General features: G+C 52.6%; 1 protein-coding gene across 6 annotated transcripts in view; it reads right to left on the bottom strand.

The window, feature by feature from the left end:
• Window positions 1-23,444, bottom strand: part of Mvb12b (multivesicular body subunit 12B) — a 176,242-nt gene that overhangs the window by 84,170 nt on the left and 68,628 nt on the right. For 5 of the 6 annotated variants that reach the window (XM_078048223.1, XM_078048226.1, XM_078048225.1 and 2 more), the window contains exons 5-6: window positions 20,570-20,699; window positions 16,953-17,075 (exon numbers count right to left, since the gene is read on the bottom strand). In XM_078048223.1, coding sequence (XP_077904349.1) covers window positions 16,953-17,075; window positions 20,570-20,699 — 253 coding nt within the window. The remainder of the gene's footprint in view (window positions 1-16,952; window positions 17,076-20,569; window positions 20,700-23,444) is intronic. The other variant, XM_078048224.1, reaches the window with a different exon arrangement.

The raw sequence follows: 23,444 nt of genomic DNA, 5'->3' as shown, positions 1-23,444 counted from the left end.
CTCATGAGCTGTCAGAGGGCCGCAGGCAGCGGTGGTGAGGCAGGGAGAGGCTGGTCTCCTTACCTCCCGCTACACACACACACACACACCCCTCATGGCATGAAACCCCACTGCCATTCTACTTTCCTGGGGCAGTGCTCCAGGGGTCAAAGACTTTCAGGGGGAACACAAAGCCACAGTGATTTTCACAACACCGAGATATCGCTTCCCTTCATTTTTTTTTTTTTTTTTGTCCTGGGAATTGAATCCAGGGTGCTAACCACTGAGCCACATCCCAGCCCTTTGATTTTTTGAGACAGGTTTCACCAAGTTGCTGAGGTTGGCCTTGAACTTGTGATCCTTCTGCTGCAGCCTCCTGACCACAGAGATTACAGACATGCACCACCACTCAGTTCTTCCCTCATTTTTAAATAGGACACTGAGAACACAAACTATACAAGAAGAATCATTCAATAAAATGAGACTTCAACATTTAAAACTCTTGTTCTTGAAAACATATTGTTACAAAAATGAAAAGGCAAGTCACAGACTGGAGAAAACATGTATAAAACACATGTCCAACTCACACCTAGGACAGACATAGGACTCTGAACTGAATGGAAGGCAACCCAATTTAAAGAGGGCCAAAAAATTTAAAGCAGACACTTCATTAAAGAAAACGCAATGGCAAATATGCACATGGACACACTCAGCATCATCACTCGCGAGGGAAACACAGTGAGATACTGTGCATGTCCTCAAGAACAGTGGAAAGTCGAGAGCTAGGCAACAGCTGGAATGTGTCATAGTGCCACCAATTCAGAAAACGGTTTTTTAGAAAGCTGAACTTACCCTGTGGTAAACCCAGCCATCAAACCCATCAACACTCTCCAGATTTTACCCAGGAGGTAAATGTCTACATGGAGATTTATCCACAAATGCACATGTCAGCTTTATTTATAACAGTCAAAAACCAAAACCAAGCTGGATGTCCAGTAACAGGGCACTAGACAAACGAGCTACGTATGACATGATGGGTGTCAGTCAGCAATCGAAGAGGAACTCAGATCAACACACGCAAGATGATAAATCTCAAGACAACTATGCTGAGTAAAACAAGGCAGGCTGGGCTGGGGATGTGGCTCAAGCGGTAGCGCGCTCGCCTGGCATGCGTGCAGCTCAGGTTCGATCCTCAGCACCACATACAGACAAAGATGTTGTGTCTGCCAAGAACTGAAAAATAAATATTAAAAAAAAATTCTCTCTCTCTCTCCCACTCTCTCTTAAAAAAAATGTCATTAACAAGGCAGGCAGACAACTACGCTGAGTAAAACAAGGCAGGCAGAAGAAGGCACAGGTGGCCTGATTCCATTTACAGAAAGTTCTAGAAGTGCACGCTGTTCACAAAACAGATCCTGGTTGCCAGAGGAGGGAGGGGAGCAGAGCCAAGGAGCACAAAGGACTTCCAGGTGCAGATACACCTGTGACCTTGATGCTGGTAAGGGTTTCACAGGTGAATGCAAATGTCAAAGCCCATCACCTGCAAACTCCAGTGCATGCAGTTCACCATACACGGATTACACGTTGGTAAAGTTGAAAATATGCTCCTGATTAAAACCACAGCAACAAAAAAGGCCTATATACACAAGCCAGTGAGTTCACTGTACCCAGAAGAGCCAGGGAGAAGTTCCTCACCTAAGTCCTGGCGGACACTGAGGGTGACTTCAGACTGCTCCTCTGCACACTCAATGCCTGAGGACAATGGGGCCACCAAGGTCTGAAGTCAAAAACAGCTGTGGCTCAGAAATGTCTACTCCTTCAGGTGGTCCTTGCTGGAGCAGACGCCAGCACAGCGTCATCGGCACAGGGCCGCGTGCATGGCTCTCTGTGGGAGCAACACGCTCCAGCAGCTCCGAGGTGCTCGTGGATCTACAAATGCTGGAAACGCGCATGGGGATGGGGTGCTCCATGCGGAGCGCGCCCAAGGTGGGCCAGGCACAGCCCAGGGGCTCGGGGCTGGCCTCGGCAACACAGCAAGACCCAGCTCAAAAAGACAACAAAACCCTCCAGATCATTCCAACCCAGACTCAAGAGTCCAGGAGCAAACGGGACGAGGACCGGCATTGACTCTTTCTCTTTAGAAATCTGAGGAAAGAAACTTGAAATGTGGGGAATGTCTTCTAAGGTGGAAAACATGACTTGAGGGTTTTGCCTTCGCACACACCACGGGGGCCCTCGGCCCCCTCCCACGCATGATGGGAGGTCACCCACCGCAGACGTGGGCAAAAGGGGGCCCAGAGTCAGGTGGCGCAGGGCAGGGACATGCTCCTGCTATTGACAACAGAAACTGGGAAGGGGAGTGTGCAGACCCCTCACCCCATCTTTCTGAACATTTTTAAATGTTAAATTTTTCAACAAGAAATTGATTCTCTTTATTGGAAAGGTGGCAACACTAGAGGAACCCCTGTCAGAGAGGTGGGGAGTCACAGCGGGTGTGCACAGAGGAGGCCGCAGCACTGGGGCACAGGGAGTCAGGTTCTGCTGGGGCACAGACAGGGGCCAGGTGCAGAGGAGCAGGGATGGGGCTGGGTGTGGCAGAGGAATGTGCAGAGGCTGGGGAGGGGAGGGGACCAGCAAATGGCCAAAGGACTCCCTGGCATCCTGCACCCCTGCTGGGAAGGCAGCGTCTGTGGCGCACAGCTTCAGGGCCAGGTGTGAGGATGTGCTTGATGAATGCCACTTAATGGAGGAAAGGCTCCCTGGAACACCTGGCACGGCAGGGCCCGGGAGCCACAGGAGAGGACCTCTGCCGCACCTGCTGGCATTTAATAAGCACCTTCCAGAGTGCCCACCGTCTGGGGCTGGTGGACAGTGTCAAAGAGGTCCCTGGCCATCGCCCATGCTCACTGACAGCTTGGGAGCCTTATTTCTTAAGGACCATATGCTCAGGTACTGGCTGGCTCTGGGAGGTAATTAAAATGGATCATTTTCAGCTGGAAGGGCCTGACCAGTGCTCGAGTCCTCTTCAGTGACTTCACAGCCCAAGTTCCAGCTCCGGGTCCCCTGTGCTCCACGTGGAGGCCCCGAGTCTCAGGAGAGACCTGGGAAGACCCAGGTGTAAGAACACACCGTAGCTTTTCCTTGTAAATTGGCACCATTAAAACAGAGAGTTATTTTAGTGACTCTAGGCCTGAAAATATCTTAAGCTGTAGTGCTTTTCCTTTCCGTATTGATTTTGGAGCCAGCCTCAGAGAGAAGTCACCATGTCCAAAGTTTCCTGCCACTTCTCAGGGTGACGAGACACTTTTCTGTTTTGTTTTGCAGTTGACACTGGCAAAGGAAGGTGAGGTTTTTGTACAACCTAAAGAGAAGCTCATCCTCTGGAATGTGCTTCACTGTCTCGTAAACTTTCATCGTCTAGACTGGAAACTGAACTCAACCAAACCCAGGGACACGACCCGACCAAGGAGAGACGGCCTGCAGTGCAGCTGCCATCAGTGCCTGGTGACCGAGTCAGGCAGGTCATCGTGATTGAGCGTCTACTATAAGCTAAACACTATGCCCAACACTGAGGTAGTTTAGAAAACCAAGAATCAGACTTTTCCTTTAGGAATTCATCTATAAGCACTTGAAACTCATACACAGGTCTCCTAAATATTCTAAGACGTGCCATAAAGGACTCTAGCTATGAGCTTCAACTTAATGGCACGGACTAAGAACCAAGCAGTCAACATCCACTGAGAGTCCTGAGTCTAGTTGGTGGTCCCACCTGCAGACAGGGAAGAATGGGGGGTATAGAAAAGCCCCCACCAATGAAACAGTGATTCAGGTGTCAAGACAGTGACCCCGAAAATGTCACACAGCAAGACAGAAGTGGGACCTCAGTCTGACGCAGTCGGGAGTGGCTTTTGGCAGGAGGCAGGTGCTTTGTTCCTGCCATTTACTGAGCACTGGCACTATTCTTCATGCTTCACCTTCATCTCTAAACAATTGGGCAAGGTAAGCAGTATTGTACAGTACAGGTAGGAGAAAAGTGGCTCAGAGAAGCCAAGGAACTTGCCTAAGGTCACACAGCTAAAAAAACTGACTGAGGTACGATTCAAGTCACGCTCTTTCTCCCACGCCATGATGCCCTCTTAACACACAGCGCAGTGAGTACAAATGCAGACTGTTGGTTTCCACTCAAGCCGCCTATTTGCCAGGATCAATATAACGTCAAACCACAAACCTGAATATATAGTGAGTTTCCCTCCTGGGCAACCCTCCCCCCAGCCAAATGCCAAATCACTCTGCACTGGAGAAGAAAAAAAAAAAAAAGAAAGAAAGAAAGAAAAGAAAAGAAAAGAAAAAGCTGTCATAGGAAGACTAAGGAAATCGCAATTCCAAACTCCCCAAGTTCCTGAGCGCACAGCTTTGAAGTGCATGCAGCTCCACGGCATATGGCAAATCAATTACTAGTTTAAATCTTAAAACAAAAACATGGCAAGTGTGGTACAGAAATAATCAAGAACAACGGTTGGGTTTAGATTACAGCGGGCCACTAGAGTTTTGAATACAATTAATCATCATTCCAGGCAATGGGAAGCCATATTGACACTTATTCCTAATTTGAATATTTAATTAGGGTGAAGTTCTTCATCAAATTATCGCAGAACTGGGAGAGCGCCTGGAAGACTCACAGTCCCCACCTTAACCCCTTTCCTGCTGCGCCCCTGCGAGCACAGCGCCCAGCCCAGCCCTGCAGGGGGACGCCGGCCCTGGGCTGGCCGCAGCCACAGCTGCCTGTGGCAGGGGAGCCCCGGGGTGGGGGGGCAAGAAAGGTCTCGGGTGACTCAGACAGTCAGAATGAGCCTGGGTAAGATGAAGGCCCCGGCGCACCATCTGTGGACCTCCTGTCCCCATTTAATCCCCCCCAGTCCTGCCCACCCTGTGGGGGCACTCCTGCAAGTCCCAGGGAGCAGGGCCCTCATCACACACGCAGCCCACTGAGAACGTGCCAAGGAGCCTGCAGGCCAGCCCAGGGCACCGGAAGCTGTGCTCGGAGGGTCCCCTGCTGAGTGGGCTGGTGGCTGGGGCACCTGGCCTCCTCAGCTGGATTCTAAAACCTGAGTCCTGGGTTCAAGATTCGACCCTGGGATCCTCGAACTGGAGTCCCATTGTTGTTGCCACCAGCTGCTCAGGAGACAGGAGGCGAGGCACAGAAGAGCTCAGGGGAATGAGACAAGGGACAGGGCGAGGCTGTCCAACCTGGGCAGGGGGCTGCGGCGTGGCACGGTGGGCCTGTCCTGCACCCGGGAGGGGAGCCACAGCAGGCCGGGAAGCAGCAGCGGCGTCTTCTGTCTGAACAGCAAAGGCTCCACGAGGCATTTACAGCCACACGCGGGTCCAGAGGTCTCATTTCCTTAGGTTCTCCTGTTTCTCTATAAGAAAAGACTTTTGCTGACATTTCACAGACACCACGTGCTTCCAGCTGCCATACGCCTAACAGTAACGCATGTCCCCCCAAGACTCGAGGGCAGGACCAAGGGTGGCCGCACCTGCACTTGGCCAAGGGAGGTCTAGAATGTTTCTCCTTCAGACTCCTCTGAGATGCTCAGAATGGGAACAACTCATAGCTCAGACAAGGGACAGTCCCTTAAAAGCCCAAGATAGGTTCAATCACCCTCTGGTAGAAAGTCACAGCTACATTTGCAACAGCCACTTTTAGCAGAAAGTGGATCCTGCGACGGGAGGAAACAGCTGCCTGACGCAGTGTGGCAGTGTGGCACGGCCCCTCTTGCCATGTTGCGGCCCAGTCGCAGCCCAGCCACCACAGGAGACCCTGGGTCCTGCAGCCTGCTCTGAGCCTGCCTGTGACGGGAGCAAATGGCGTCGGGAACTCTGGAACTTTCCTTTGTATGTTACATTAATCCATATAAGAAAATCTCTTTTAATGAGGAGTGATGTACTTACAAACTCTCCAGAGCCATAATTAGAGCAAACTAATTGAAGCTGTGTTTTGACACACTTTCCAAACTCACGGGCGCCGGCGACACACTCACAACACTGCTGCAGAATCATTAGGCTAATAACACTCGCTCGCATCCCGTGAAGCTCGCCCTCCCTCAGACGCTGTTTCTGCACCCGCCTGCCCTGTGGTCTCCACTGAAGATATCAACTGTGATTATGAGCACTTTTGTGGAATTCTAATGTTAAGAGTAACAAGGAGCATCAGCGTCCGCTGCTGTGTGGCACCTCTCCCTGACCCGCTGTCAGCAGGTCTGGGCCCTTTCCGTCCCCCCCACCCCACAGCCAGGGTGACCCAATGCAGTCTCCGCGGTACTTTAAACAGTACTGAGGGACCACATCCAGTGGGACCCTCTGAAGCTGGGGTTTCTGCACTATTTGTTTCAAATGTTTGGTGAGAAAGATCTTTCTTGTTTTGTTAGGTACAATAAAATGAAATAGTTAAGTAGAAATTTTTTCCAAGTAGTTAAAAAAAAAAAATCTCAATTTACAACACAGTCCTTGGTAATAATACTAATGAATTCCAGGAGGACGTGCCTTGGCCAGTCTCTGTCGCCACCCTGGTGGTGACTGAAGGCAGACGCGGCTGCCCCGGTGTTGAGCGGGCAGGGGCTGGGGCAGCTCGGGCTGTCAAGACGGAGCCGCTGTTTGCCACCAACAAGGCCAATTTTTTGGATGCTTAACTCAGACACTCACACACAGAGAGGAAGATGCGACAGTTCTAAATAATGGTTATTAATGACGCTCCCTGCTAAAGTGACAAATTGCTTGTGAAATTTAGAATCGAAGAGGTATGAGAGTGAATGTGTCCTGCTGCATGTGACAGAACGCCCGCAGCACCAGGGCCCCCGTGAGCTCCCGAGGGGCAGGGAAGACCCCTCTCTGGGCCGGGGCCGTTGCACAGGGGCGGAGATCACGGCCATCTCTCCCTGGGTATCTCCCCGCAGCTCATGTCACCTCTCGGTGAAAAGTGCAAAGCGGGGGCGCCATATTGAGGGTGCCCTCAGGGTCAGGCGGCAATGCTCTCAGGGCCCAGGCTCCTGCCAATACTCTGGGGTTAAGAAAGCCACCACCACCCCGTTCGCCCTCCACCACCCAAGGGAAAACGTCTGACCACTGAGAGCGCAGCCTGTGCGGCCGGATGGCGCCACCTGGCCAGCTCCGAGTGGGGAGGAAAATGCTCCTTGGGAAAGTGCCAACGACCAGATACTTCTTTGAAGCTTGGGAGTTTTCTGTTACTTAAATTACAATCCTTGCACCAATGTGCTATTTTTCAAGCCACTGATTACTTTCAAAAAATAAAATTTAAAAAGGAAACTAACTCTCACTGCTGTAGCAATGCTCCCAATCATGCTATTTATTCACTACATTTAAGTTTTATTCCACTTGAACCCAGTGACGCCAAAACACCGAGCTCCCACATAAAAGAAAGGAGACAGAAGCCACGCCTGGGACCCGGCACCACACTTCCACTCCAGACGCTCTAGTCTAATCTCATAAACGGAAATATTGAAAGAGTCTCTAAACCTCGCTGACCTTACTTCTGGAAACCAGGAACATATGGGCACTGCTAGCTTTTCATCTCCTTCCAGCCTACTAAAACGCCTGCTTCTCCAAAGTCAGGAGCTGGGGGGCTGCCGAACTCCGATCGACACGGGCCGTGGGGGGGGCACAGGACACGGCAGGCAGCACACCCCTCCGCAGCTGGGGACCAGTGTGAGCAAGAGGAGGCTCTGAGGGAGCGGGTGCAGGCCCGGCTGCGCGGCTGTGTCTGACCCTGGCTGAGGAAGCACTGAAGTCCTAGGTGGCCTGGAGGGTCTTCGAAGGCAGGCAGAGCATGAGGTGAACCTGGCTCAGTGCTGGCTCCTCCAAATCCCAGCTCTCCAAGGTCATCTCCTCACCTCTTAAAAGTGAGGACACGATTATTTACCTCACAGCATGGTTATAAAAATGAAAACTGTATGTATGCGTGTGTGTGTGTGTGTGTGTGTGTGTGTGAGAGAGAAAGAGAGAGAGACACACATACACACACACACACACTCTCACACACCCCTTGAGAATTTACACAATACCTGGCAGAACATGTTCAGAAAATTGTGGCTGAAATAATGATGATGATGATGATGATTATATTTATTCTAATAATTATTATTAATATTATTATTCAACTGGAAACAAAACATCTGCTGCTCAAGAAGGAATTTCAAGTTGAATTCTACCCTACCCGTGGGCAAAACCTCAGCCCAAATAAACTCAAAAGGCCTTTTGAAAGTTACTGCAAGCAGAGGATTTTATTAAATACCCAAATTAATAATTGAAACCCTGCCTTGCAATAGAACTGCAGAGTGCTGGGGGTGCAGTAAGGTCCCGGGAATAGTGGGGGAGAAGTGCTCATTTCTTCTTTATTTGGCGGCTAGATTTACACTGAGAGACCCAGGTGAAATATTCCATGGGGCACCTGCAAATAGACTGTCAGCTTCCACTCCGATGGAAGGTAAAATACCCTCCTCTAAATGGTCTGGTTCACAAAACCGACCCTAAAGTGAACTGATAAATCTGTTCTGACACACGGAAAACTATTTTCATAATCCTGAAAAAGGCCCTTCTCCAAACCCTGGAGCTGCAGCCGCTACACAAAGAGCCCTCCACCTCGGGCCGGGAGGGGCGGCCTCACACCCAGAGCCCGCTTCCCGGGACAGCCAGCACCGAGAGCACACGTGACATCACAGCCACCAAGGAAAACAAGACATCCACAAGTCACAGAGATCACCAGGAATGGCACATTCACAAGCAGCCAATGCCTGGTCGAGGCCTGTGCAAGGCTGAAAGCCCAGGCCGCCCAGAGGGGGAGCCGCATCGACTACGAGTCAATCCTTCATTAAACAGGAGCTCTGACTTCCCAAGAAGCCATATTAAAAATTAATATCAAAAAGTGTATTGCTCACCTAAACTCATCATTCATATCCAACAATACCAAACTGCATTCTAATGAAATTCCTCCTTCAAAATTACCCTGACACCAACCCTAAGTTTGGTGCTGCTACAGAGGTAGCCACGCGCCACTCGCCAGGATTCTGAAAATATTCAAATGCCCTCACTCTGAAGGCCTCTTTCACGCCATTCTCCTGACCCCCAGAATAAACCACGCTGCTTGGGACTGTGCTAAAGCAAGAGCTGTGAAGCCATTCTAGGGGACGGTGATGGGACCCTCTGCGTATGGACACCACATGTTCCCCGTGGTCAGCACCCACAGCTCCTGTGCACAGGCCCCGGCGAGGTCCCATGTTTGACGGTGTGAGTGTGACTGTGCAGGCAGGTCCCATCAGGGGAGCCTCTGGCAGCAGAGTCCCCACTCAGGGCATACTCAGGAAGTCCTTAACAGCCAGCGGTGCTGGTCAGGAGGCTGGAGAATCTGCCCATGAAGACAGCTGGGCACCTGGGTGGCTGCACCTGATCAGGCACAGGCTCAGCTCCCAGCCAAAGTTTCCCAACCAGGGACCCTGTGACCACTAGCACAAGGGCACAGGGACAGTCTATGAGCTAAAGGCAGATGGAGTACAGGTTTAGGTCCTAACTCTGACACTAACTAGCTGGGTGACTCTGAGTGGGAAATTTACCCTCTGACCTGTGTCCCCAGTTTCGCACAGGGCTGGTCACAGCCCTCACCTCAAGGAGTGACAGTTAGGATGAATGGAGTTGTTATTTCTGAAGCCCCAGGGCAGAGCCTGATGCCAGTCAATGCAATGCAAGCTTCCACTGAAAGGAGGAATGGACAGATATACAGATGGATGGATGGACAGGTTGACAGATGGAGAGACAGGTGAATGGACAGAGAGGTGGAAGAACAGATGGAAGGAGAGATGGGTAAATAAGGACAGAGCCTGGTCCTACAAATGTACACTAGCTCCCTTTTATACATACAATAAATACCTTCCCAAAATAATTCCCAGGTGCCTGGCACCTGGAGTTCAGAGGTCCCAACCATCTTGGGACCACACAGTTCTCACTCAACTATTCCTGGGTTGAAAGAGACGATGCAGCTAAAAGCACCTGCAGGTTCCGATGTGCAGCAATGCAATGTTGTCACCTCTGTGATTTCTCTGGGACCAGCCTTTTATGGGTTCTTAAAGGAGAAAAGGCACCATGAGCTTACCCATGATGAGTAAGAAAAGATCTAGTTAGAGCCACTTGGAACAAGCAGTAGCGACAGGGAACCAGGAGATGCCGCACATGACATGGCGGAAGCATCCTGGGGGCTCAGGGGAGAGGAGCTGGCAGGAGGCAGGGTGTGCAGAGTGGCTTCTGGAAGCCACATAATGAAGGCGGGTGGGAGGCAGGTCAGACAGCAGGGAGCCAGACTAAGGAGTCTGAGACCCCAGGGGATGAGGCCAGGCAGCGAGGACCTGGAGGTCAGGGACAAAGGATGCAAGTGTGGTCTGCTGGAGTGAAATCATGCTGGGCCCCAGGAGTGCCCCGCCCAGCTTTCACCCTATGCTCTGGGCGGGGCGGGGGGCTCTTCTCTGAAACAGCCCTGCTACTGGTCCTGTCCAGGGCATGGGCAAAAAGCAGCCCCCCTGGTGCAGAGGATTCAAATCACAGTGCTAACGTCTGAGCTCTCTGGGCAAAGAGCCCTGCTCTCCAGGCTGTGTCCTAAAAAGCCTGTCACATCAAGGAAAGAAAGAAAAAACACGTGCCCATCTCAAGAGTTAAACAAACAAACAAGATGTGTGTATGGCTTCTGTATGAAGGAAAAGGAAATGGAATGGACTTGTGGAAGGGCCAGCATCCCTCAAGCCCAGCAGCAACCCAAGCCCTCCACCGAGGGGACCAGGCAGAGCCCACCTCTCCCAGCTGCCTCTTGACACTATGGTGAGCATCGCAGACTGTGCCAGTTTTGTTCTCCTCTGGGGACAAGTTGGAAAGGCCACCAGGGTGGCCTTGGCCTTGCCTTCAACCTTCCTCCATGCAAGACACACATGAGCCCCAGGCCATGGCTCCCGGCTCCAACCCTCTGACTGCGCCCTCCCTGTGAAGCCTGGGGAGAAGCCGCTGGGCCCGCACAGGCGAGGGCCTCCAGCGCCAAGCCTTTGGTCACTCAGAGCAGATGGGAGTCTCCACCACGGGAAGAGAAAACAGTCTTCCTGGTCTGAGCAGCATGGATCTCTCATTCTAGTCCTGCCAATACAGGACAGGTGACAGGTGTCACCTGAGGTACAAAGACCATCCTGCAAATAAAAACTGACAGAAAGCAGCCTGAGGATTTGAGGCTATCAGATAGATGACGGGGCTCCAGGGTGACCCGCGGCTGCGCCTGCGCCCCTGACTCACTCTGCCTGTCCATCAGTTGGAGCGGGGCTGGTCCCTGGTCAGGCAGGGTCAAGGAGGCAGGACAGAGCACGGCCCGCTTGTGGGCCTTGACAATGTGTGTGACGCAGACGAGCGTGGGCGGCATGGCCTGAATTCCAGATCACCGCGGTGGGATTTCCTTTCTCCTGTAGGAAGGGCCATTAACCTTTCAGATGACAGCCCTGGGACCTGAGTGATGGAACGATTTTTGAGGTCAGCAAGGATCTATGTTCTCAAAACCTGACATCGACATGCAAAAGTTGTGACTGAATCCTGGTGTCCCTGAGAGAAAGACTAAGTGCATGTGACAGATCTTCTGCAATCAAAATGCCCCATTTCCCAGAGTATCTGTCACAGATTGATAACATCCATGCAAAAAGTTAACTACAATTATGTCTGTCACCAAGAAACAGACTTCGGAACCCGTGACTGACAACTTGCCGCTGCTGACAAATCACCGAGAGATCACCGAGCCCCAAGGAGCACAGGCCACCTTACAACTGCCTCCTGGGTGAGGCCCCCTGGGAGGCTGCACGCGAGGGGAGGCTGGGGACCAGGGTGTGCTGGTGGCTTCCAGTGTGAAGCTGGCCTTTCTCCCGAGGAGGGTGGTGCCGGGCAAGGGGCACAGGAATCGCACACAACCCCAGGGCCTGGGGTCCCGGGAAGCTCTTCTCCTTCAGGACCACAGAGCAGGTGACTCCACACCCAGGAGATGGGAGGGAGGACTGCCGCTGCTGGAGCCACACAGCCAGGCCTTCCAGGGCAGCCCAACCCAAGGGCCACCTGGCATTAAGTATCTGGAAGTTCTAGACGTCTGGGGTCCAGATCACTCATTCCAGATAGACTCTGCAGGGGACAGGGCCGTTCTCGTCAGCTCACAGGTGCCAGTGCTGGGTTGAGACATGAGCCCTCCTGGGGATGAGGCCACAGCAGCACCTGTCTCATGCCAGCCTCCTCCCCTGTCATTGGTGCTGCAAGCAGGAATGGTGGTGGCTGCAGACGCCCAGGCTGAGCTCTGCAGCCAATGCCCACTCCGTGTCCTCCCTGTCCACTGGCCATCTTCAGTGCTGCTCTTGGGACGGGGAAGGTGGCACATTTTTTAAACCAGCTTGAGAAGCACCGTGACCCCAGTTGTCACCGAGGTCTGAAAATCTGACGTTGTTGGCCATCCCGGGCAGCAGGGAGCTGTTGAACCCCAAGGAGCTTCTTCAATGCCACAGAATCTCCACCGTTGGTAATTTCACTTTTCAATTTCTTAAAAAGTTGAGTCCAAATCTGCCTTCTTGTAACTCAAGCCCACCTGACCCTACCTTGCCTTCTGTGCTCCCAGCGGCCCCCTCTTCAGCCCCACCCAGAAACACCACACTGCCCACGTGGACCTCAGAAGCCAGCTGCTTGTGGCCGACCCAGGTCAGAGCACAGCACTGCACTCAAGTGACTTTTAGGTGGTCTGTGTGGCTGTGGGTGACTCTCTATGTACCTGACAGGTGTGACGGGGGCATGGCCTCCAGGCATCCCCTGCTGAGCAAGGCAGGCTGCTTCCCTAGCCATACTGCACACATACACTGCTGGGCCCAGTCCAGTCTCCTTGGTCTGGCTCCTGTGCCGTGGACTGTGGGGACTCAGGGGCACCTCTATGGGTGCCTTCACCTTTCATCTCCTGGTCCCCAGGGCAAGGGGCTGTGGAGATGTGGTGTGTTCATTCTGTCATCCACACATCAGCTCTCCCTAACGAGTCCTTGTCATCTGCGGGTCTGAGCTCCATGTCTCTATGTTTTTATCAAGTCGCTGACTCTATTGTTTAGCAGGCCAGGAGCAGCGTCCCACCAGCACCTCCTTCCAGGTGACACAAAACCGTTCATCTGTCCACATTTGGGGGCTCCTGGTACTTGAACTGCTTTAGATCCTCTGCCTCCTGGAGCTTTTCCAAATCTTCATCCTAAAAGCAGAAGAAGTCCCTTCCCAGCAGAATCGAATGAAAGACCCTACTGTAAGAGGGGGTGGCGTGTTGCTCGTGTGAAGCTGGAAAGGTGCTTTCTCTACGGGCACACCCTCCCCAAGGCGGCAGCACTGAGCAGAATCAGAAAACCCCCGGAGGCTTGCGGGGGGCCCAAGCCAGCCCAGAGAGGGGTGGGCAGGCAGGACGCTCCAAGGCCAGCTCCACCCTGCTGGTCAATGTGCACGAAGTGAGCAGGGCCTCTGCCCTGCCAGAGACACAGGCTCAAGTCCTGGGAGCAGCCTGCCCGTCTTCCCTGTCTGCTGTGTGCAGAGATGCTTGTGTGTGAGCTGACTCCCTACACAGGAAGAGGAGCCCTGTGGAGCCATTTGATGCCCCCTTTTGACATGAACTACATCAAACACAGCATGTGATTCACTGGATACGGACAAGAAGCACCCTGGCCCTCCAGGGACTTGCCCGTGCTGGGAGGGGACTCGTACCTGGTTTCACCATGAGCACTTTCTGCGATATGAGAAGCTTATGTTCCCAGGGGCAATGTCTGCCTCTGGAAAGAGAAGGCAGCCCTGCTAGGACAGGAGGTGCTCAGGTGATGGCCAGTCATCTGTGAAAAGATCCACCAAATGCCCCTTTTGTTTGAAATAAAGTTGGGGGTGACAGCTCGCCCTCAGAACAACTGGGGATTCTTTGAAATCTAAGTGATGACAAAAGAAATGAAGGCAGAGCACACGTTGTTTTTGAGATGAGGGCAGCACGTTGTCTAGGGACCCCAGCCTCTTCCTTCCCGCCCAGGGATGGGGGGAGAATGACTGGCACCTGCTGCTCCCTGCCACCTCCTGGTTGGTCAGTAGAGGGCGCTGTGCCACCGCTCTCCTGCAGCCCAGGCGGCAGCATTTGATCCAGAGGCAGCATGCACACAAAGACCACACTGGAAGAAGTGTTTCTAGTGTTTGTGGCTTAATAGGCCACGAGAAAACAGAGCAAGCCACCAGCTTGCTATTACATGCTATATCATCACCTATGTAAAAAGCACACAGAAAAAAGGTCCTGAAGAAAATACAACAAAAGGTTATGAGCATTCACTCACTGGAAATGGAATTTGTTTTTCCATTATTTTCTACATTCTGCCAATTTTCTACAAAGCTGTATTTCTCTTGCAATTGAAAAAACCCTACAGTGCCCAAGGACTGGGGAGTCATCTGGAGGGGCTACAGAACAGGGTCCTTGTGAATTCGTGCCAGGGTCCAGCAGCGTGCTGGGGACATAATAAGGGACAAGACCCGGTTCCCACCCCTGCCCCAGAGGGGCAAAAGCACAGCCCAGCATGAAAGAGCAGAGCCCAGCCCAGGGGCTCCGGGAAAGCTTCCTGGGAGAGGAGACCCAGGGCGGGGGTGCAGGGCACACGATGCACAGAGGCCCAGAACAGGACAGCAAGAGGAGGCTGCCCGGTGGGCCTGGGGGCTGGGAGACAGAGGCAGGAAACCTGGGAGCTGGACAAGGAGGCCCAGAGTCTAAGGAGGAGCTCCGCCCTTACCCTGTAGGTTGCTGCAAACACTGCACCACACCCACCTCCCGAGAGAAGGCTGTCAGTTCCTTTTCTGGGGGATTGAGAGAGACCCCGACACCTCAAGGAACTAAACAGCACACTCCCCTTTCCTAAGTCTTCCGTGCCAAATTCAAATCAGTCATCGGCATTTCATTTGTTGTCAAGTCAAAGATATCAGATAGGAAAACATTATCCCAAACACCCCCAAGCCCCATAAAAGGAAGAACCCCTAATGGATCAAGAGGCACCCGAAGCTGTGCCACCACCTGCATATCGCCACACGGCGAGAGAGGACAGTGTGGCACAGACAGTGGTTTTCACCTGGAAGCATTAACACACCTTCAAAGACCCTACTGCACACGGGCGGACTTAACTCAGCCAAATTAGAATACATTTTATATTGACTATTTTGACATTTGTTTTATTTGGCAAGTAAAACAAAACTGATCCAATTTCCTTGCAGCCATTGTAAACCATAAACTGTACAACAGAGGTTATAAAATATATAAGCCTTATAAACACTTTGTTCTGATGCGCTACCCTACAACTCTGCCTGGCCCCAGTGGCTGGGCGTCCAGGGCCACCTGCTTTGGTTGCCAGTGACTCTGCCCTCCTGCTATGGGACAGCACTGTCCCCACATCACCTGGGAGCTCTGGTGCTCCTTGTTTATCCAGCAGTTTAACACCTTTCCTGAGGTGGTGCTCACCCTGGGCCCTTCCAGGCCCTGTGATGTCAACAAGGGGCCACTCTAAGTACCTCAGAGCAACAGAACCCCAGGCTCTACAACCCCTACAAGCAGCCCAAACTAGAGCCGACATCAAGCATGAACTCTAGTCCAGGTGATGGACTGAGATGACATCCCTGGCACAGGTATGGGCCTCAGCTGGCCTGAGCTCTGCTGATGGTGACCCTCAGCAGTGCCCTCCAAGACAGAGCTATGACAATGCTGTTGGCCAGCCAGAAAGTAAGAAACAAGTACTGCCAGCCTCGCACTCCTGAGCGGGGGGGAGACGTGGCTGCTCAGCCCGCAGCTCTGGGAAGCCCACTAGCTCTCCACACCTGTTTGTACCAGGGAAACTGCAAACTGCGTCCAGAGCTTCAGGCAGTTCAGGAGTAGTCTAGTTTAAATTCCAACCTTCGTTGATGAAACTGGAGGAAGACAAGAGAGTCCTTGGAGCTGAGGGGTTCCTTACAGTGGCCCAGCATGGAGGAACAGCAGCAGAGGGGGAGACTGGAGGTGGGGGGGGTGGTGTGGAGCCCAGGAGTTCGCCCCGACCCGAGTCTGTTTTGCTCTGCTGCGGCAAGGCTCTGCTCGGCACTCACCCCTGCGTGCTGTCTGCGGCAACCTTCTTTGTTATGTTGGCCCCCAGATGCCGTGTCACCAACCTTCCTGCTTTACCCACTGCTGCAATCCTAGTCGTCATGGCTATTTGTTCGCGGCCCTCAAACTATTTACTTCTAGTGATGCAAAGGGGTTGTGTCTGATGCGGCTCTGTTTATTTTCTGCTTTTCGCAAAACGTGTGGAGAGAATCACTCCATCTTTTGGGACTGAAACCAGCTGCAGAGCACCCAGTTCCATTAACCACGCGTCTCTGTGGGTCAACCATTAAAATCAGCACCATCTCCTGAGAAGCTTCCCACTTGCTTCTAAAATCCAAGGTACCTACTTCTCAGTCTGGGGCTCACTGGGAAGGAACAACATGAAAATGAACAGAGTTGCCAACCGGCCCTCCTGGGTCACAGAGGACTGGCCGGCTGAGGAAGAGAATCTGCCCTTTGGAGGCAGGTGACTCCAGCCATGTGGTCACCACGCCCATGTCTGCACATCTCTTGAGTTCCTTCAAACAGAAAGACAATTTCAGTTGCATATGTTGTTTTAGGACCCTGCATCATGTGCACGGGAGACAGGAAGGCCTTTCCATTCATGTCATGCACAGATTTCTAACTGGGCTTTTAAAAAATCTCCTCTAGAGGCACAAGTTTAAACTAAACTTGCACAAGTGCTCAGTGACACCGTGCACTATTTCATCAGACATTAAGCAGGTGTGTTTTAAAACATGCCTCAGAACCCAAGACCACGTGAGCAAGCACATCGGACAACCCGACCAGGCCTCACCTGGGGAGGTTGGGGGCTGGGGTGGAGGCGGCCGAGGACTGCGAGGGTGTTGTGGGTTGAGATGAGTCGTGATTTCTAGGCACTCTGCCCATTCGATACCAGATCCCCATGCTGTTCAGTTCCCTGCAGGAGAAAAGAGAAATCTTCATGGCGCTGTTTAGCCTGGAGCACGAACCTGAGCCACAAAGCAAACCAGTCACTGCCTCAAACCCCAGAGGTCAGTTGTTGCCCAAGTGACAGGTCCCATCACTGCACCTTCTGCCCTGGGCCTCACAGCGAGAGCACCTGTGCTGCAGGGCCGTCTTACCCGTCTGGGCTGGCCTCCCACTGCAGCTGTGTCTTACTCGCCTCTCACTCTGAACTGCTTTCTATTTTACCCTCCCAGGATCAGTAGCTTTGTGACACCCCTAGCAAATCCCCCTGTTAGGGAGAGGCTGATGGAAGAGTAGTCCCATGGATGAGCATGCCTGGGTTTTAACCAGGAGAGGGATCTCTCCACCTACCCTAAGATGCACCCCAGTTTCAGGAGGCAACTCCTCACACGGATGTCACCTGCATTGGCTTCACCCCAAGATCAGCTGAGAAGATGACTTCAAACCACAAAACCCGAAGCACATGCCCCACAAGCCACCACTAGAGTGGACATGCACATGACATTTCCTGCTACTAGTGTGACAGCCACAGTGGCCCAGCCCACACCACAAGGCCATGCTTATGAGACAGGTGCACCCTTGGGAACTTCACAGTACTATTTCAGTCACATCCAACTTCTCCATTGCCCTGCAGAACATGCACAAGAGACAGGACCATCTTTGGGACCAGAAAGAGAGGAAGACCACCTCTTCAAAACATGAAAAAAAATATTCTGTAGATATTTTTGGTAAGGTTTTCAGTGCACCCCACAACTATTCTGAACCTCAATTCTAATTTCAATCAATGATTTGCAATGATCTCACTGCATCGGGGCCCCAGCCTCAGGGGCTTTGAGGAAGCCCTCTTGAATGTGAGGTTTGTGCCTCCTGGGTGGATGGCCCCGCGCCCTGTGAAGCCACATAGGAAGTGTGCCTATTTTGAAAAATAAGTGACTCTGGGGCTGGGGTTGTGGCTCAGCAATACAGCGCTTGCCTAGCACGTGTCAGGCACTAGGTTCCATCCCAACATCACATAAAATAAATAAATAAAGATATTGTGACCAACTACAACAAAAAAAATAGTTAAAAAAAAAAATAAGTGACTCTGTTCTGAACACTGAGTTCTCTTCCCTTACTTAAAACTAACATTGGAATTGTCTTCCCTTGGGAAAGAATTTTTGGCCCAAGATGAAATGAAACTACACTTTAACGTTTTTTCAAAATGATAGGGGAAAAGACTCTAGTTTTGATTATCAAGGCAAGCATTAGTAAAAACCTATTCTTCAGACTTGTTTCAATTGGTTAAAATTACATCTTCTTACAGTAGCATAGTTGGTAATTAAAAATACTAAAATTAGATTTTGAAAGTTCATTACAAAATTGTTGGTTTCTACCACTTGCAAGTGACTGCACGCCGGTACTGACCTGTGGTAATTCCCGTACCTGGTTCTTACTCCTGCAATCCTACCTCTGTAATTAAACCTTGCTGCCAAACAGGAAGTCTGAGAGTATAAAGAAAGGAGCGATCGCAGAGTCCATTTGTTTTTGTCTGTCTTCTATGTGTTGGTGCTGGGACTGAACCCAGAGCTCGTGCGTGCTAAGTCAGAGCTCACCTCGCAGCTACACTCCCAGCTCGAGTTCCTGCTAAGAACCACAAAGCCTAGATCCCGAGCATCAGTGTCCCCAGCTGAAGCGTGAAGAAAGTGCTGCTCACGCACACGGCAGCACGCACGGCCACCTCGGTGGCTGTGGCCATGCCATGTCTGCGGGAGGGAAGGCCCTGCTTAGAAAGTGACGGCAGCTCTGGGCTCAAGTGAACAAGAGCAAGACAGAGTACAGACCACCCGAGGCTGACCTCGGCCAGGCGGAGGGTGCTCCCTCAGTGACAGGAGTACCTGGCCAGGGGCAGCAGCACGGGGCCCAAGAGCCAACCCTTGGGCACACGGCTCCCGAGATCCCCTTCCACTGATGGAGCACAGCACACGTCCACCTTCTGGATGTCTAGCACCTATTTCCTCCCCTTGCTGGCCCTCCCCTCGCTGTTCATCCTTGAGTTCCAGTGGAGCTGACCCTGCTTCTGGTTCAGCCGGGGCCATCAAAGACTGGCATCTTCCCGATACCAGTGTCCAGGTAAGGGTGCCCCAGACCCTAGTTAGATCAGTCGGACAACGAGACTGAACTCCAGAGCTTCTGTGTGAACTACCAGGAACGTGGGTGAAGGCGTGCACCCTGATGCTTCCCCCAGAGATCAGGTATCAGATGGGGTCCTCCAGAGGACTCTAAGCAAGGAGGAAGACGTCCTGGGCATCCTGGGAAACCCTCTGACCACTGAAGTCAATCTGCCCAGAGCTCTTCTGCTGTGCCAGGCAACAAATTCTTCCTTTTGCTCAAGCTACCTGGGTTGGGTTTCCTGTCACTTACAATCAAAAGAGCCCAGAGCTGGGCACGGTGGCACACGCCAGTAATCCGAGCGGCTCAGGAGACTGAGGCAGGAGGATGGAGAGTTCAAAGCCAGCCTCAGTAATGGTGAGGTGCTAAGCAACTCAGTGAGACCCTGTCTCTAAATAAAATACAAAATAGGGCTGGGGATATGGCTCAGTGGCCGAGAGCCCCTGGGTTTAATCCCTGGTACCACAAACAACAACAAAAAGAGCCCAGAGTGAAACCTGCGATTTCATGAGAGTTGGTATTTATGACGTGGCTCTGGGGCCAGCCCTGGTGCTGCAGCTGTGGGTGAACCTGACACAACCTGGCCCTGGCCCTGGCAGTTCCCTGCTCATCAGCAAAGACAAACAGCTGGTCCAAAACTGCACAGTGAATTATCAGGGCTACTACTTGTGTTTCTTCCTGACTCAGACCATCTGACGGCTTCCCACTGGGATAAAACCCAGACAGCCCCTACGTCCTGGAGCCCGGCAAATGGCTTCCCTCACAGCCCCCACACCCTGTCCCTCCATGTCTGCTCCGGCCACACAGGGATGCTTCTGTTCCCAGAACACAGACGCTCAGTCCCACCTGCCTACAGCTTGCTGGCTCGGTCTGCTCATGTCCACGGTTGGACTCTTTGACACTGAGTCTCTGGTGCAATGCTGCTGCTCTGACCCCCTCACTGAAGCAGCCCATGCCTCACCGAGTCCTGTTTTCTTGACCATCTGAAATCATCTCTTTTCTTGTTTGTTGTGTGGTGAGGACGGGGTCTTCCCCTTGCTTCTGCACACACAGGGCCTGCTCTCACACAGGAGGGGCACACCATAAATCTGCAGAGGGATCAGGGGGCCTGGGTGGCTGCACAGGACAGGGAAAGGGAGGTCCAGATGCGACAGTCCGCACCAGGCGAGGCACAGGGAGGCCAAAGGCCTGCCAAGCTGCACAGCTGCAGCACAGCAGGAGGGCAGAACGAGGGCCCGGGCTGGGAGGGCCTCACCCGAGGAGCGTCCGAGCACTCGCAACGGACAGCAGCAGATGACACCTGTGTTATAAACTTACCCAATAAACGTGTACTGAGGAGGGGCCTGCTTGGTCCGGCCCATGATCCGAATGTCACAGATGGCAGCTTCAGTGGAATCCCGGGGGATGAATTTGATGCATAGCCTCTTCTTTCTAAAAGCCACCTCCTCTAAAGGAAAGGACCACAGAGAAGACATGAGTTTTGCAGAGATGTCCCCTTGGCCTCTGCACATCTTCCCGGGCGGCAGGATGGACAGCTCCACCCTGCCTTCCCAGGGCCACAGGCTATGACAAACAAGTGCACAGTCACACTGCCCCACATCTAGGACCTGACCCCATATGTGCCCGGCCTGGGGCAGCTGAAGGCCAGGACCTCCATCTGCAGAGGCCCACCGGGGAGGCTAGGCACCTGCGCATTCCACCACACAGGGTTCTCTTGCTCACATTTTATTATAGACATCCTGGAACCCACCCAGGGTGGAGGGAACCACAGGAAGAACCCCTGTGCCTCGTCACTCGGCTTCATGCTGCTGACCATGGACAGGCCAGTTCCAACTTTCGGCCACCCAAAATCTAGCTGGATCTTCAAAATGAGTCCCTGATGCCACATCCCATCCCATGTCATCATCTTGGCAGGAATTTAATCAGATGCCTCTTTTCTACAGGACCACATGCCATGACCACTCCTGATGAAACCAGCGAGGCTCCCGTGGCAGCCGATGGGGCCCATGTTCAAGCTGCACCATTGGCTGTTCTGGATCCTGCTCTAGACCATGTCTGTGCATCACATTTGGTCACAGGTGCCTGGTCCCTTTTGTGCTCCACAGACCTGCCCATGATCCTTTTCTTGAGGGCATGGGCAGCCCAGGGAGATGGGCTGTCCCTCCCATTGCTGTGAGATGATGGGGCTGAAGGCTGGACTGGGCTCAGGCCAACCTTCAGGAGAGGCCACCTCACAGGCAGTATGTGTCCCTTTCAGTGTTGCATCTTGGGGATGCTTCCCCGGTTTTGCTGGGGACCCTGCTCACAGAGTCCCCAAGTGCAGCTCTGGAAGTCTTTTCCTTATCACCAGGTGCTACTGCTAAGACCTCTGAGGGTTTCCCAATGTGCCTTCTGACTCTGCCCTTCCTCTGCGCTGGCTAGCTGGAGGTCTTCTGCATCAAAACAACCTTTCTTCATCAACTATTTGGTTTTCCCTTTTATGGGAAAGGAAGGACACAGCTGGCAATTCTTTCCTCTCACTTTTCAGGTCTTGGTGCAGTACGGTGATGCCCTCGCAGCCCTGGGTGGTGTCCTTGCAGCCCTGGGTGGTGCCCTCGCAGCCCTGGGTGGCCGATGCAGTGTGAAGCTGCTCATTTGTGCTTCTGAACATGGGTTCCAGACAGCCCGTGAGGAGGCTGGATTTGGTTGACTTCCGCCACTGCTGTGCTGTGGCTCTGTGGCCTTAGGAGCACCCTTACATCCTCTGAGCCCTGTTTCATCATCTGTGGGAGGGAGCTGGCAAAGCCCAACCTACTGGGGACATCAGGTGGCTGTGAGTGGTGACAAGTACCATTCACCTGACCTGCCCTGGCACACGGGAGGCTTCAGTAAAGATAAACCACGAGGAAAATTCCATCAAAATCACAGTCGGTCCCGGTGTAAGCGTAGCATCTGTGCTTGGTGTTGACCTTCAGGCCGTCCAGTTCCGGGGCGGGAAATCTGCACTGACAGCACATTCAAACTTGGGAACAGATGGGGAGGGGGTCCTGCCCTATATAGCCATGGTGCTGCTTGGTGGCTGTTAGCTGTTAGTTTAGGATGAGGGGGGAGTTTTTTTTTTTTTTTTTTTTTTTACAAAGAACTAGATTGAAACTCCTGTGGTTCCTTCCACAGGTGCAGAAGCCGAGGGCTAGGTCAGACCTGGAAGCCAAACAGCTTCCCGAATCCAGACCCAGAGCACTGTGTCCAGCAAGGCAGGAATGGTGCCCTGGGCTGGGGGTCACACAACCCTGCACCTTCAAAATCTGTCAGCTGCCAAGGTCAGCCTTTGAGAGCATGAGGGGAGGCCACTCCTCAGGGGCACCCTAAGTGCAGGTGTCCTACGGGCGGCTGCCACTCAGCTCCTGACCGTGCTCCCTTCCTGGCTGCCGCGGTGCGGGGTGAGGAGGGGCCGCTCGCTCACACGCTGAAGCAGGCCTAATTTTAAGTAAACATATTCTACACAGTCAATAGAAATGTGTTCAGTCATGCTAATGAACACAGAGAAAGTACACAGCACTTTACTAAACAAACACTCTTCCGGTTTTTAAGTGCTATATGACTGCAACAAACTGTGTTTTAAATTAATTACAGGAGTCTGGTCTGTTTGGCTGACTTTATGAAATCAGGGCCTTGAATACACTCATATGACACAGGACTGACCATAAAGCTCTCCTGTCCCCTGGGCAGAGCTCCAGGAAGTAGCCCCATGATGGGAAGTGAAGAGGCTCCCTTGACCCAGCCTCCTATGCAATAAGGCACCCGAGGGAGACCTGGGTCCTGACCCCAGAATGTCCATGGCTGGACAATGCCCAATGCAGCCCAGACATGGGGACAGCCGTCCCCGATAGGGCACCTGGCCCCCCATCGCCAGACCATGGGCTCTGATGGGGCTGTGCCCTGGACCCCCCAATGAGCTGGCTCAATAAGGGGAAAACGCAGGATGGGAAACCCTTGTGGCTCTGCAGTGTGTCAACATAGAGACACTGTAGGTCAACTCCTTGTCAAAAATGAAAACCAGTGCAAATGGTGAAACTAAAGAGAGCCGGGGAGAAGTGGGAATTGTGCCCGTCTCTGAGTCAGTCTCAGTCTATAGGCAGTTGCTTCACATGAGACGGAGCAAAAGCAATAAGCCAACCCCTCTGAAGTGTCCAGCTCGCCAGCGAGGAACGCA

The sequence above is a fragment of the Ictidomys tridecemlineatus genome, chromosome 4, assembly GCF_052094955.1.
Source record: "Ictidomys tridecemlineatus isolate mIctTri1 chromosome 4, mIctTri1.hap1, whole genome shotgun sequence".
In the NCBI taxonomy this organism is placed as follows: domain Eukaryota; kingdom Metazoa; phylum Chordata; class Mammalia; order Rodentia; family Sciuridae; genus Ictidomys; species Ictidomys tridecemlineatus.
The sequence above is the reverse complement of the archived record's forward strand: the minus strand, read 5'-3'. Positions and strand labels throughout refer to the sequence as shown.